This window comes from Engraulis encrasicolus, chromosome 13 (assembly GCF_034702125.1).
Source record: "Engraulis encrasicolus isolate BLACKSEA-1 chromosome 13, IST_EnEncr_1.0, whole genome shotgun sequence".
Taxonomy (NCBI): Eukaryota; Metazoa; Chordata; class Actinopteri; order Clupeiformes; family Engraulidae; genus Engraulis; species Engraulis encrasicolus.
The window spans coordinates 34,352,898-34,368,611 of NC_085869.1; the positions used below are offsets into that span (position 1 = coordinate 34,352,898).

General features: G+C 43.7%; 2 protein-coding genes across 5 annotated transcripts in view; one reads left to right on the forward strand and one right to left on the reverse strand.

The window, feature by feature from the left end:
• The window catches only part of LOC134461044 (uncharacterized), a 33,830-nt gene extending 30,621 nt beyond the window's left edge, over window positions 1-3,209 (forward strand). For all 4 annotated transcript variants that reach the window (XM_063213779.1, XM_063213777.1, XM_063213780.1 and 1 more), the window contains one exon: window positions 606-3,209. In XM_063213779.1, the coding sequence (XP_063069849.1) occupies window positions 606-694 (89 nt within the window). In that variant the 3' untranslated portion in view covers window positions 695-3,209. The remainder of the gene's footprint in view (window positions 1-605) is intronic.
• Window positions 3,210-4,925: 1,716 nt separating this feature from the next.
• Window positions 4,926-8,854, reverse strand: LOC134461716 (E3 ubiquitin-protein ligase TRIM35-like). The gene is made up of 6 exons (XM_063214594.1): window positions 8,275-8,854; window positions 7,540-7,635; window positions 7,231-7,461; window positions 6,469-6,491; window positions 6,225-6,346; window positions 4,926-5,826 (listed from the first exon to the last, which is right to left on the reverse strand). The coding sequence occupies exons 1-6, from the start codon at window positions 8,659-8,661 to the stop codon at window positions 5,273-5,275; spliced, it is 1,413 nt and encodes a 470-aa protein (XP_063070664.1). The 5' UTR covers window positions 8,662-8,854; the 3' UTR covers window positions 4,926-5,272.
• Between the last annotated feature and the right edge of the window lie 6,860 nt (window positions 8,855-15,714).

The window sequence follows — 15,714 nt, forward strand, 5'->3', positions numbered from 1 at the left end:
AGCTTCCGCCTTCCAACTACGTCCGCAAAATGGTTCGCCAAAGTGATACTTCATAGTAATCCATTTTATTTTTGTCCACCAAAGACGAGCCACAAGAAACATATTCACACGTTTCCATGACCTGTGTTGTTATTGTCTCGCAGATTCATTTCTCTGTCACTGAACGCAGTTTAGTGACGTCACGGTGTCACATGACTCCTGGCAATAATTCTTTATCTGTAACAAATATTCTGGTTCGAAAAAGATAACCATGGCCACCAAACTCTTCAATTGAACCACCAGACCCCAACGAAGGATCCATCTCAAAATATCAAACAGTATATTACGACAGCGCCTCTCTCTCGCCTCTGTATAATAACTGGATGAGCGAATGCGCGTTCCTTCCAGGAGTCATGTGACACTGTGACGTCACTAAACTGCCAAAAACCAAAAACCAAAAACAGCGCAATTGAACAACTTTGCGCAGCACGCATGAAAATTTCTTGCGGTTTCCCCTTTCATCCTTTTCCCTGGGTTCACCCAAGATGGGATATGAATCCAAACTGGTCGGAATTGCCCTTTAATGTAACCACCCCAACTATCCTGTTCTGCCTGTCCCACCACAGCGTTCACCCCAAAAGGTCTGATGCTGGTGGACTTCAGTGGCCAGTCTGGCTGGAGGGCAGACCCTGCAGAGATGGAGCTGGACATCTGAAACACTGGACTAGATTGCAACTGGACTGGATTGGAGCTGACCGTCTGGGGTAATGGACTGGACTGCAGTCTAACTAACTACACTGGATTAGGTCTTGAGCTGTCAGCTGTCCATCTCTAGCTCTCAGAGATACAGAACATTAGATGTTGAGTTGACTACCCTTGTACCCTGTCTATTGGTACAAATGGCTCAGTTTGATCGCAACCAATTTTCTTCCGGGTTCAGGGTAACGCTACTTGAATGAATGTCAACTATTGGTGATTTAATTTATTAAATTATACAATGTTAAATTATATTATCATTTAGTAGTATGCATTATAATATAAACTATAATATAATAAAATAACAGAATATAAAATGATATTATAAATTCTATAATTTATAAAATGGCTTTGCCTGGGGCTGGCCATGCCAAAAGCCTGGCCGAGACATCTGGTGTTCTATATCTATGTGAGACACTGACTCGAATCGAACTGGACGAGACGGACTGGAATTGGCGCTGAGGACTGGAGCAAGTTTGAGCTGGGCTGGATTTGAATGGAGCTGGACTGGACTCTGGAGGGGCTTCATTGGAATACAGCTGGACTAGACGGGGTTTGCGTGGGACTGTATTGGATCACACTGTACACTGTAAAACATTGCAGTCAGTTAAATGTGAAAAAGTAAGTTGCCCTGCCCTGAGAAAGCTGGAGCTGAGGGGCTTGACCTGAAAGTACCAGACTGGACTTGACCAGACCAGACTATATTGGACTGGCTTGACTGGACCAAACATGACCGCAGCAGGTTGCATTTGTCTGGGCTGGGCTATCCTGGGTTGGACTGGGCTGGCCTGGGCTAGGCTGTATTGAACCAGACCAGGCTGTGTTTGATCTGGGCCGGACTTTATTTTGTTTGGCTGGGTTGGGTTGTGCTGTGTTGTATTGGACCGGATCTGACCGTATGGGTTGTGCTGGGCTGGAGATGACCCAGGTGAAGGTCTGGACTGCACTTGAAATAGATCAGGGATGTCTTGCACTTTATTACTTTAGCTTTATGATTAATTATGATTAATTGATAAATTGATAGATTTGATGATTATGACCTTTATTACTTCACCTTTGATCTGACTAATTCAGGAAGTAGCTTGGACATGAAGTATAATAAAGAGAACACAGATACTCAGGCAGGCACGCACGCACGCACGCACGCACGCACACGCACACACACACGACAGTCAACAGGCCGTGCTTTTAGCTGAAAGACATGCATCATCAGAAATATAGAACACTTGATATTGCGCTGACTACTTTTGTTGAAAGAGTATCGCCCAATTTGATTGCTGCAATTTTGCATGGGTTATTTTAAAGGTGCACTTTGTAGGATAGTAACCAGAGCAGGTATTGCAACTATGCTGCTCAATGAAAGTGTGCTGCCTATTGCCAAAATCTTTTCACGAATATTTGCTAAGTAGTTAACTAATATGTACTAGTATGACCCAAGTACAATACGTTTTCCAGCTAAAAATGTCTTATTTTTGGAAATTTAAAATGGCAAACAAGGAGAAAAGCCATCTTTTCATGTATGAAAAGTGCAATTTTTGTCATAATGAATACTTACAATTTGGTGGTGGTGGTAAGTATTCATGAAAAAGGTTTTGTGAACATTTGTGAATGGGTAGCATGAATTCTGGAAAGAAACTGCAAAACATATTACACAGTGCTCCTTTCAGTACAAGAATAGCAGTAATGAGCAATTGAAGTATGTATACAATGTAGGAAAGTTCACTGGCACTATGCACTCAGCTTTGATGTGGGCTATTCTTTATAAGATGAATACTGCCTTTTTATTTTTGGTTAATACACTACTTTTGTATCAAGGGAGTGTCTGTCCCTTCATATAGTCTATCCTTTTTGTTTGTCTATGCACTTAGAAAAACTTCACAAATGTCAAAGCAACATTTTTGTGGTAACATTGCTCTGTTTCTTCTGGAATTGTATACACACATACGGACAGACTTACTGTATAAAGTGACTTGATGGGTACTTGTTGGAATGAATGTTTTGATATAACATTCTGTTTGTGTCCTGGAAGATGACATAAATGTTTGCTTGTGTGCTTGTGCGTGCGTGCATGTGTGTGTGTGCGATGTTTCACATGGAGGTCATCTGTATCAAACATCAGAACACTTGTGCAGCAAGCATCAATTGATTAAAGGCCTATCTCCGTCCCACAGTTTGAGGCATAGGCGTGCACAAATAAGGACGAGGTGGTATTAAAGCATCTGCCACTTTGTCCTACTGGATTTTTGACACAATGTACTGTGGTTCATGCTGACATGATAATCTACAAATGCTTCATGATTAAAATCATATGACAATGGCCACCACATAGCCTCTGCCTAGTAAGGCAGCTGGAAGTTCCACATGACCCGCCTTCAGCATCTGCCATCCAAAATGTCTGTGCAAAGTGCACGCCACTGGTTTCAGAATCACTGTAATAGGGGATACACAGACAAGTGGGCCACACACACACACGCGCGCGCACACACACACACGCACGCACGCACGCACGCACGCACACACACACACACACACACACACACACACGAATGTGATTGGTGACATCACACCCCCTATGTAAATGAATGTTCTGGACTCATTGACAGTATCTGGACTTGATCATTCTCTTGGCCAGCTCCCAACATGATGAAGGCTGGAAGAGCAGTTAGTTTGTTTCCTGTAAAATAAATATGCCTTGAGGCTGAGGAGAAAAATTTGTCTCGTCTACTTTTCTGAAGTTGCACTATAGGACTCCTGCTGTGTGTTAGTAGCGCTCCTGATAACAAAGATCATAGGGGTATACAGGTACCTGTTGAGTAAAGTGTTTAATATAACTTGGTAGGCCCTACACGTGATAATTAGGAGCAGTAACAAGGGACTCATGTAAGATTAACACACAGGCTAGGCTAGATATGGCTGCAGCTGATGGGCTCCCCCTGCCATGGGAACCCTGATAAGCCAAAGGGAAAAAAACATGAATCTCTTTACGTAGACATAAGGAACGTTCCATTGAAATGGCGGAGATGCATGGACAACACCACACGCCCCTTTCAGCAGTACAGAATCTTTTCACGTTTGATACTCATAGCGATGCATTAAGTTGGCATATACCTCCTAGGTCTACAATCTCTGGCTGCAGTCTGCACACAGTTCACCTTCAGTATCCAGATCATAACGATAGGTGTCCACAAGGGGGAAGCAGCACACTCCAATGGAAACAATCTTATTTCCATAGTGTGCGTGTGAGTTCATTATGCATTTGCAGTATTATCTAACATAAAGTCAGCCATATTATTGAAGTGCTTCCCAGTCCATGAGGATTGTTTACAAAAAGAAAAATGTAAATAGAGATGCCACAGATGGCACAATCGAGAATGGGTCTCCTCTCTCCTGAACCAGGACATCAGTCTGCACAGTACAACTAAAGGGTTCATTGCATTAACTCCCATCTCGACTTGTGCTTGTGGCCTTGCTCTTTATTGACACCTCCGTGGAGAAAGCAATTAAGTTTCCCCGCTGTCAGCCTAGCCACAACAACTTTTTAGGGGCCCCATTCAACATCCTGATTGATAAATGATCCCGAATTATCTTTGAATTGCGGTTTTGCTGTTGTCAATGACGTATTGCGACACCATCATGAGGCCGCAAGCACAAGGGAGGACTTGTGGTCCGGTTAGGATAATGGAAAAGAACTCAAAGTGTGCCATCAGTTATCACAGCTTTTCAGCTTAGCCTTCCAAACTTTAATGTTTGTTACCGCGAATAACCACGGAAAACCTAATCTCATATCTTTCCTGCAATACAGGAGCCACATATTCTCTCCCCAAGCTGCCTTGAGCCCATGCATGGGGACGTAGAGGAGAGTTATGGAGATCTCCCTAATCTCACGAGGATCATGCATGGATCACTTCAGGAACCACAAAACCAAATCAGTGGCCCGTTCTGTCCATGTAACATTAACACATTTCCTGTGATTGCTATTTAATTACATCATCATATATATTGCAGTTTCTTTCCAGAATTCATGCTGCCAATTCTGAAATATTACCTTTTTTATATAAAGACACCACCATTACCACCACAATTAACTTCATCATGACTGGGAAAATTGCACTTTTCACATGAAAAGGTGAATCTTCTCCATACCCATCATTTTGCAGTTCCAGAAATAGAATTTTTCAGCTTCAAGACTGTACTTTTCTCATACTAGTCAAAATGTGTTTATTATTTATATTCCATATTCATGAAAAGATCAAATTTGACAACAGGCAGCACACAGTTTCAGTAAGCAGTTGCAATGCATACTCCACCTCCTACACAGTGCACCGCCTTATAGGAAGCAGACCACAAATCAAAACTACTGAACACTGATTACACCAAACATCATACAATGTCAATGCTATTTATTAAGCTACCGTATAGTCCATTACAGACGTGATTAAGATGGGTAGTCACAGCAGCCATTACAACAGTATTATGAGTGTTTTATTGAGTGGTGTTCAGTGTGTTCCTGCTGCAGGATCTGCACTGTGTCTGATGTCTAACTGAGCTGCTCCACCATCACTGCAGGCTTCACTGGCACAATCTTCAGAGAACACATGCAGGTATAAATGCATGGGAACATTCTCTCAGTGAAAGTGTATGTGAAAGTGTGTAGGCGTGTGCTATTATCAGGGTTAGTGAATGTCAGCACTCCTCTGTCCCAGTCCAGCTGCACTCTGATCCTCTGGGGCTTGTGTTTCACTGTGAGGAAAGTGCAACGTGTACCTGGAGAATGAGCTTCATATTCACCATCACAGTGATCAATACACCAGAATCCTGACCAGAAGGAACCCTTTCCAACACTGTTTCTACCCCTACTGGCACTCTCTGTCAGCACCCCCAGATACCATAAGCCACTGTCATCATTAACCTCCACATCCCAGGAGTGTGTCCCTGAGATAAAGCCCTCAGAGCCCAGCACACACTCATAGTAATCAAATCTCTCTGGGTTATCGGGAAGCCGCTGTATCTGACTGCTGATTGTCACACTGGTCAGGTCCTCAGACAGGTTGAGATGTGGGTGTGCAGTGTTGGGATTCAGGATCACAGGAGCTGCAGATGAATAAAGGAGGAAACATGTAGCAGAAATGATGGGCATGTGAGTAGATGGAATACAACTGATGACAGTTTGTAGAATGATGATGAAGATGAAAGTAAAGACTTCGATGATGCGTATTAAAATGATAAGCTTGTTATTACAAATTCCAGCAGAGCCAGCACTGCGCAGAAATAGTAGGAGCGGCAGTAGTGATATAATGATGATGACGATGATGAAACAACATTGAAAGCAAAGCAGTGTGTGTGTGTGTTTGTTGTTGGTCAAAAACATGGTGTGTGTGTGTGTGTGTGTGTGTGTGTGTGTGTGTGTGTGTGTGTGTGTGTGTGTGTGTGTGTGTGTGTGTGTGTGTGTGTGTGTGTGTGTGTGTGTGTGTGAGACTGATATAACTCACCATATTGAACCACGCCCTTCATCTTCTCCCAGACTCTGAACTTCAGGTTGCCCAGGTGCTTTGCCACATTGACTAGAGCTCCTTGTGGAAGCCTCTCTGGATCCTGACGTGTGCACTGAACTCTAGAATAACATTCAGTAGTGAGTGAGTGTTGATTTGGATTCGGAACCAGAAACCAGAAATTGAAAACACAAAACAGAATAACAAATTGAGAACCAAAGAGAAACCATACACGTTTGCCTACCTTTCTACCGTGGACTTGTAATTCTGCAGAAATGACAGAGAAATTGAGAAACCACATAATGACTTGCAGTGTTTCGTTGTAAATTCCCAGATGGTGTTGTTCATGTATGTATGGAGATCTGAGGCTTTCAGTACCCTAAAAGTGGCATGTGTGCAAAACAATAACTTGTAGTACTGTAGATCAGGGATGGACAACTGGAGGCCCAGGGGCCACATCAACCCATTTTAGCCTAAATCTTTTTTGGGAAAAGGTGCCCTCTCCCTGTTAAAACCTAAATATCTCAGCCTCCGAAGCACATAAAAACATGAAATAAGTTGCATTTAAAAGCTAGAACTTTAATTTTGCACTAACATACTAATACTACACTAACATACCCACATTTTAATAAAACAGCTCAAATCTCAAGAACCTGAATGCAGCGTATATGTCGTTCCAGGACACAATGGGTTAAAACTACTACTGCACCAATCGTTTGAAATTAACGATGGCTCATAAACAATGGCTGATAAAGAACACACTTTCTTCCAAACGATTTCGGCAGTCAGAGAGCAGCCAACTGCACCTCAAGTCTGCAATTTGCATACAAAACTGGTCATGTGACCCCTCTGATGGTGGCGACGCAAAATAAGGCCATCCCTGCTGTAGATGGCCATTTCAATTTTATTGAATTTAAGCTGTTCAGTTGTTGGCTGACCTTTTTAAAAAAAAAAAAAAAAAACACAAACAATTTAAGAATGTAGAATCTGTATGCATATTGCTTACTTGTAAAAATGTGACATCATCAGCTTTCAGCTCCTCCTCTATGGCTTGGATTGTGTTTGAAAGAGATGAGATCTCTCTGCTCATCTTCTCAATCTTCTCTTTCATCATCTGACTCTTCTGCTCCTCTTCCTCCCTCAGTGCAGCGATTCTGGCTGCCTCTTCATCTCGTAGAAACTGGTGAAGCTTCTCAAACTCCTGCTTGATCTGCTTCTCTGTCTGTTGGGTCTGGACCTGGAATATCACATGTCTTTTGATTAGGGTCGATCTAACATAAATGGTTGTGCTGTATTTTATATGGTTCATATATACCTTTGTGTGCTGTGCAGTCTTATCACAGGTGAGTTTCACATCAGTAAATATCTTCAGTTTGTCCAGTAAGGTCTTCAGATTGGTCTTCAGTGTTTCCTGGAATGACACAGTGAATCAACAATGTTTGGATTTTATGGCAGAGGACTTGGTGTGATCTGCCCTATAGAAGCAGTGGCCTGAGCAAGTTACTCATCAACTTTATAATTCATCAATTCATTTATTGGGGGGCAGCACAAGAGATGACAGGAATCGAAGGGGAGATGGGTATCAGTGCACTGGCATGCTTAAAACATTTTTTTTTAGGTTCATTAGCACAAAATTCGGGTGGACATCCCGAACACAATAATATGGCCTTTATCGGTCACCCTTTTGCTCATGGTATCCTGATGATGAGGTGGTCCAATACAATGGACTAGCTTGTGACAGCATGTGATGTGTGCTGCAGAGCAGTGCATCTCTCCGAGACGTAGTTGTTAGCCAGTTGGCAACTTGAGTAGTTCCCAATGGGAATTTGCATTGCAAACAACAAAGTAGCTAACATAGTTAGCAACTATGGTTTTGAGAAATGCACCCAGTCAGGTGCAGCATGCACCATCTCAAACTGGGCCATTAAAATGATATGACTCCATCTGCTGGTTGAACCTGAACATGGCGACTACACCAGAGTTGCAAATGAACAAACAGCTAGAACTGGAAAGTGTTTTCAAAGTATTAACTATATTAATGGATTCTTACCTTTTGTTCCTGTGCTGCCTCATCAATGGGGCTGAAGTTGTGGTTTTTATGGACTTTCGAGTCTCGACACACCAAGCACACAAGCTGTTTGTCATCTTCACAAAACAGTTTAATTTCTGAATGGTGTAGACTGCACAGTGGTTCTCTCTTTCTTCCCTCCTGGTGAAAAGTCTCACATAGATTCTTTAGAGCCAGATTTAGAGGATACGTCAACCTGGAACACCTTCTTCTGCAGACTGGACATTCTCTGGATCCCTTAGTGTTCCAGAACCTCGTCAGGCATTCCGTACAGATGCTGTGACTACAGGACAGAATAACTGGATCCTTGTAGACTTCGGTGCACACAGGACATGATAAATCCTCTTCTGACACAGTCATGGAAGCCATGTCTCCTTGCTGTTTTATAGTGGCTGTCTCTCGACTTGCAGTCGAAAATGTACATTCACTAAACTTTCAGGTCTTCATGAATATACAAGACTTTGGTCTTTATACTTGCCTAGGCCAAACAGCTCCACAGGTTACTGCTCTTCAACAGATTTCCCATGGAAAAGTCATATCCTTTTCAAGAGACACACCTGACCAGTCTTCTTCTTGTGGTGTAATGGCAGTTGGCAACCATGCTTAATTGGTGCATTACCACCACCTCTGGACTGGAGTGTGGAACAAGAGGAGCTAACCTCTCTTGAAAAAGGGAAATTGGTGAAATTCTGCTAATTTACCCTGTGTGTTTTTCCCCACAAAGCTGCTTACAGTATGTGGTTAAAACACACAAGACCTGTACTTAACTGCAATATGTTCTGCATGTTAAAATGCACTTTTCCCATCAAGTGCCTAATTAGTAGCCTACTTGTCTGTCAGTTGGTATATTGGACAATGTATACAGTAAGAACATGTTCTAATCTACGGTCTCCTGGATGTTGCTGCACTCAGATCCAATCATCATGATTCATTGGCCGCATTTGTGATGGCACATTTCTGTGCAGTTTGTGCAGCGCGTATGCAATTCGCATGAAAGATTAAGATGGAATTGTCTGACCAGTATACATCATAATTTTGCATTGTGCATGTTCACTGCACAGACTGCACAGAAATGCACTGTCACAAACGTAGCCTTAATCTTGTAGAGTTAGACTGATAGTAACTGGGCTTTACTACTAATTAATATTTAAGACCAGATCCAGTGAAGTAGTTGGAATTCAGAAATACAAGGTTTATTGTCTTGTGAGAGAGAGAGAGAGAGAGAGAGAGAGAGAGAGAGAGAGAGAGAGAGAGAGAAGGCCAGGCCACAAGGGGCCTTATCCAGGCCCCCTCACCCCCTCTCCCTGAGGTGTAAACAGGTACCGGTCAGAACAAAGAAGAACTGAGCAAAGCAAGTATGTATGGTTTATGGTTTCCACAGGATATTAGGTCACATTTGATGATGCCACATACAGTGGTAGTCTTAGCCAATAGCAATGGATACAGGCAATTTCAAATCAGCAATTTGGGGGACAGCAATTTCAACACATCCTGACGCCAGAGACAAAGGGAACTTTTATTTGGCGTCTCACAGTCTAAAGGAGTAAATCCAAACACGGACTAAATAGGCCTAATACATGGACATAGAAATGTTATGTAATGAGTTTGGGGCAATATTCAGATGCCATCGAGACACACATGGGGCTCTTTCTATCCTAACTCCCGTCCTCCCTTTGTGCTTGTGGCCTCCTGATGACGTCACATCGCGACTTGACACAGACACAGCTGCAGCGCAACCTTGGACTTGGAAGCTAAAGGCAGACTACTTTGTGTTCAGCATCCTCAAAGAGGTAAAGCTGTACACCCAATGGGGCTTCTTGTCTACAACCAATAGGCTCTATGACCTCCTTGGTTTCATCATACCTATCATTATCCAAGGGAAGGCCATCCCATGAGAACTCACTGCAGAGGATGATGGCTGGGATGCCCCACTACCTCAAGCCATGGAGCAGGCCTTTACATCATGAAGAGCTTACGTAAGCTGTACACAAATATGGCACCATTGGCAGTAGCAGGAAGAGAGTTGTGCATTTTCTGTGATGCGTCTATTAAGGGCCTTTCCCATTACTAATCTCTACCCCTATCCCTACGCCTTCCCCATGCCCCTCTTGCTTTCCAACAAAGCTGTAAGGTGTAGGTCTTGAAATGAAACCGCTACGAATTGGGATACCCCTTCAACAATCAAGGAATGACACTCACAGCTGTCACTAATTTCATGCAGTAGGTTGACGTTAATATCGTTTTTTTTTCATGTGCGTTTCACAGAGAAAAGGGCCATCACACATTAGGACAATGTTAAACTTAGTACAATGGAATAATTATTACCACTTCAAAACTGCGAAAATACTAACTTGTGTGCTGTTATGGGTGCCGCGGTTTGCCGCCAATTGCCGCCAATTTTTAAATGAATTCGCAATGCATTCAGGGAAACCTGTCGAAGCCCTCCGTTGTGGAGACTGGTGTCGGAAAATCTCTGCGCGGAGGGGTGGAAAGCCCTTCGCCGCACCCCTACCCATTTGTCTGAACGTGAATGGGGATGCCACTACGCCTACACGTGAACGTGCAAAACGGAGGCAAAGGGGAACGGCGTAGGGCTAAGGGGTGTAATGGGATTCACCGTAAAGCTATTACTGCAGGGTCCTACATGACGTCAAGTCATGGACGCTGATGGGAAAAATCAGATTGCATTCGTAATGGAAAAAGCCAAGCTTGTTTCTCGCCCAAAGCACACAGTGCACAGACTTCAACTCAGCGGTGCTTGCCATTGAGATGGCAGACCTGATCTCAGTAGAACTAGATCTTCACCTCAATGCTGTAACTTACTTCTTGGGCTATGTTTACTATGAATGCAGACACTTCTACGCGTGCGTCAGCAACAGAGTATCACACATCCGAAGATCTTCTTGTCCAGGTCAATGCCATTTTGTGTAATCATCTGAACCCTGCAGATTACTCAACTGGTTCTGTACCCACTGGTCACCTGAAGGACACCAACTAGCTGAGTGGACTAGCATTCCTGCCCAGAGCAGAAACCAGTACCTCTGAAACCATGTACCTTGTTGACCCTGGCACAGACTCAGAAATCTGGTCCCTAGTGTCTGCCTAAAACTGGGCTTACACTGTGTGACTTTTGCACCGATTTTGCCCCGATTTGGCACTCGCAAGACTTTTCAGGGCGATTTCTTGTTCAATCGCAGGTCAATCGTGAGTCTCGCATCGTGCAGTGTACATGGGGTAACGACAAGCAATTTCACCTTACGATCGTGCAATCGCAGGGTCGCAAGAAAATCAAAACTGTTTGAAATCCTGGTTGTGCCTCATGCGTAAATTGCACAGTTAAAGCAGTGCTACGACCCGATTTGATGCTTCAAGCACAAATTAATAGGGCTGTGTGATTCGCTGTTGAGCGCGACCTCATATCCACCTCAGGTGCGCATGTTCCCTCCTCTGCAGACCGGGGAAACATGCCTGTCACGTCGCACAGTGGAAGCATTTGGCTCGCATCCGACCATCGGCTCGTATAGTGTGAGGACGTGAGTCGTGAGATATGAACTTTTAAATTGCAAAATTTCCTTGTGCAGTGTGAGCTTAATACCCACGACTGAAAATATCGCACAGTGTATGCCCGGCTTTAAGCTTTGTAACCTCACACAAACAGCTTCCTTCCCAGCGCTTTGCCAACTATTCTACTTGGAAATCACTCACACAAGCAGTCACTTGGTAATTCACATAGCTTGGCATTTCAACAAAATCCTGGAAAATATTATCGCATGTAAAGGCTGGCATTACTACAAGGCTGAGTTTACTGTAGATAGATACATGCAAACATTGATAGAAAAGCTGAAAAAGCACACCTTTCAAACTAGGTCTATACGAGGACATTGAATCCTCCACATGGTACCCATCACAGCGGAACTTTGGAAAAAATTACCAGACTTGCCAGGAGAATTCTAGACTCCATGTTCCTCAAGCTGAAAGACAAGTTCACTAATGAAGTACTGGCCACCTTCTTGGCAGAAGTGGCGGCAATCATAAACAGCAGGCCACTTGTTCCTGTGACAACTGACCCCAATAGAGCTCGAAAGTCCCGCCCCTTAGTTCCGCGTTTCACGGGACCTAAGCTGACCATCTAACAACATGGTAGAGAGTAAATATCTTCTGATCTCAGTCATGATATGCGCTGGGCTACAAATATGCTGTTTAAGAGGCTAGATAAAGATTATTCATGCAGAAGTATCAATGTTTTGTTCCGAGGCCGTCGGCATGAAAAATGTGAATAAACACAGCTTTCTAAAAAGTTTGGGGGTTCATACGAAAAATTAAGCAAAAATATCAGAAACAACATATATGGAGCTCGTGGCGCAACTCGAAGGGGATCGAAATATCATTTTAATACCGCCATTGGATTACATGCTACGATTTGCTAAAAACGCCGTTGAGGTCCCATGAAATCGGGGGAAGTGACGTCACTTTCGAGCTCTATGACCCCTGCATACTCACATCAGCTGCTCTGCTCACCCAAAAGTTGAACGTCGTTCCTGCCCCAGCTGGTGAGTTTGGAGTAGAAGACATCAACAAGTCCCAGTGGCGGCAGATTCAGCACCTGTCCAACACCTTCTGGGCAGGAAGCACTTCCTCCCTATGCTTCAGGCCCACACAAATTGGGAGCACCGATAAACGTATAACCTCTTGAACTGGTGATGCAGACTTTCCCGTTCAAAGACAAGAAAGTGCGTCAGGTCAAAGTGAAGATCATCAGACCAGAAGGGATATCTCTTTTCCTCAGGCCATGAACTAGTATTCCTTTTGCTGCCAGATATTAAAGTCAACGTAATTATGGAATGTTTAGTGATGTAATCACGTCAGGTGGGGAGTGTTTTGATATACAAGTTTCGAAAGGTAAATAGATTGAAGTTTATTTAAAAATAAATTTGGTATTTACACTTTGTTTACAATTCTACATGAGAACTAAAATTCATCTTGATGTTCTTCAAACAGGTGTAAGAATGGTCATGTTTCTCAGTGTACAGTATTTACCATGCATGCTGTTAGGATAAGTTATGCTGAAGACAGCACACTGACAATTTAGCTTTTTTTCTTTCATAAGCAGCATTTCAGTCTGACACCTTTATCTGTACATGTTTCAAAAATTTACCTGATGATGGTATAAGACCAAAACGTTGTGTATTGAAGAAAAAAAGCAAAATGGTCAAATGTGCAGGAGTTTTTATAGCTTGTCTGATAAGTGTGACGGAGGTCATCTTGCACCTGTTCGCCTCCTCGGGGCTGCGAACATACGACCTTGTCAACTACAACGGTCCGGCAATGGGAGACACAGTACGATACCGCTGGACCAAGAGACTAGTCTCCCGGCCCAACGGCATCGACACTGTATCAGGCTTTGGGAGGGAGGTTTACCAACATTCCACGCCAACTTGCTAGTTAGCCTCCATTACACTAGCGACCCATGGATCATCTCCAATACACCTGCCAGCTGAGGTGTACAGAAAAAACTCAAGTTTAACGTATTTACAAAGAAGAAGCATGATACAGTATAAATGCAATCCAGTATTTGTTCACCAAGAAGTGTAATATATTGTAAATACATTACTGCAAAGCAGCACACACTGCAAGCTTTCCACTGCCATCTGAATTTGTGTTTTAAACAAAAGCAACATTTCAAAGACTTGAAAGCTATCATCCCACTCTGTATATACTATGTCACATGTTGATTACACCACACAACATAGCAGTATTATGCAGTTATGTAGGCACAGTGTGGTGATTATGGTGGGTAGTCATGGCAATCATGGCAATAATAGTATTAGCAGTGTTTCATTGAGTGGTCATTGTGTTCCTGCTGCAGGATCTACAGTGTGTCTGATGTCTATGTTAAGCCCGATCCGCACGGGATAAATATGGACCTATGGACCACTGATTATTCGCAATTACCCCCACACCTCTGTGTTATTTTCTGATGCATTCTGACAGGATAAGCAAAAGTCTGTTATTTACTCGATTTAAAGACATTATGACTGAATTTGTCGTTATTTCACAACTTCCTGATATGTTCTTTGAGTTTTTCTTTGAGTTATTTGTGCTCATGGTTCAATGTAAACAGGATAGGTCAACAACCAGTTCCACCCAAAATGTTCGCCACTGTCCTCCATTATTCACTCCAGGAAAAGACAAGAGACGTGCAATTGCAATCACAAACACACACCTGCACATTCAAACGGGACATAATTATCACTGGACGCCTGTGTTTCTTCAAAGCACAGTAGGTAATTTGCGCCTAAATGATCCATTGGGACTAAGAATTCAGACATTCTCTGTAATTATTCCGAATTACCTGTGGTCCATAGGTAATATTAATCCTGTGCGAATCGGGCTTTAGTCTAACAGAGCTGCTTCAGTATCACTGCAGGCCTCACTGGCACAACCCTCAGAGAACAGTTATAGGCATAAAAACATGGAAACATCCTCTCAGTGAAAGGGTATGGGAAAGTGTGTAGGTGTCTGTTATTATCGGGGTTGGAGAATGTCAGCTGCCCTCTATCCCAGTCCAGCTGCACTCTGATCTTCTGGGGCTTCTGCTTCAGCCTGATGAGAAGGGGTGATACGGCAGGCGAGTGAGCGTCGTATTTCACATAGTAATTGACTTGCCCACAGTATCCTGACCACAGGGACCAGAATTTTCCTTTGACCCAGTCCATCTGCACTCTGGGCTTCTGAGGCTTCTCCTCCATTGCGATCAAAATGTCCGACGATCCCGGGCAGCGAGCGCTGTATTTACCGTGATGTTTAAAAAGGCACCAGAATCCAGACCAGGGGGAACCTCTCGCGTCCCGCATGGAGCTCTCCGTCAGCAGGCCCAAGTACCAGCTGCCCTTCCCGCTGTCGTAAATCTCCACGTCCCACCAATGTCGCCCTGAGTCAAAGCCCTCGGCGCCCAGCACACACCATCTGTCGAGTCTTTCTGGGTTATCGGGAACCTGCTGTCTCTGACTGTTGTACGTCAGACCGGCCATGTCCTTAGACAGGACAAGTTGTGAGTGTGCCGTGTTGGGATCCAGAATCACAGGAGCTGCAGAGAAAGGATGAGCGTGTGTCAATGAATCTGAAGACGTGTGACAATATTACAACATTATGAGCAGTCATGGGTAAGTGTTTAGGGCGTTGTAGCCCAATGGTTGCCAAAACGTTCCTCATCCACCAAGTTGGTGGTGGTGGTGGTGGGGGGGGGGGGATACCTAACCAGTGCTCTCCCCCATTATCCTCCATGACTGAGGTACATTGAGCATGGTACCATCCTGCCCAGCCTGATCTCCAAAAATTCTGTGCTCCTGGACACGGATGTTAAGGACACGAAATCCGTGTCCAGGAGCACGGATTTTGCCAAAATTCCGTGCTCCTGGACAC

What these genes read in the sequence shown, in the direction of transcription:
- LOC134461716 (XM_063214594.1), bottom strand. Translation starts at nt 8,661, where the DNA reads ATGGCTTCCATGACTGTGTCAGAAGAGGATTTATCATGTCCTGTGTGC. An exon ending in AGGCAGCACAGGAACAAAAG is followed by an intron (nt 7,636 to 8,274) that starts GTAAGAATCCAT and finishes GTGTCATTCCAG; the next exon opens with GAAACACTGAAGACCAATCT. An exon ending in ATGATGTCACATTTTTACAA is followed by an intron (nt 6,492 to 7,230) that starts GTAAGCAATATG and finishes TCATTTCTGCAG; the next exon opens with AATTACAAGTCCACGGTAGA.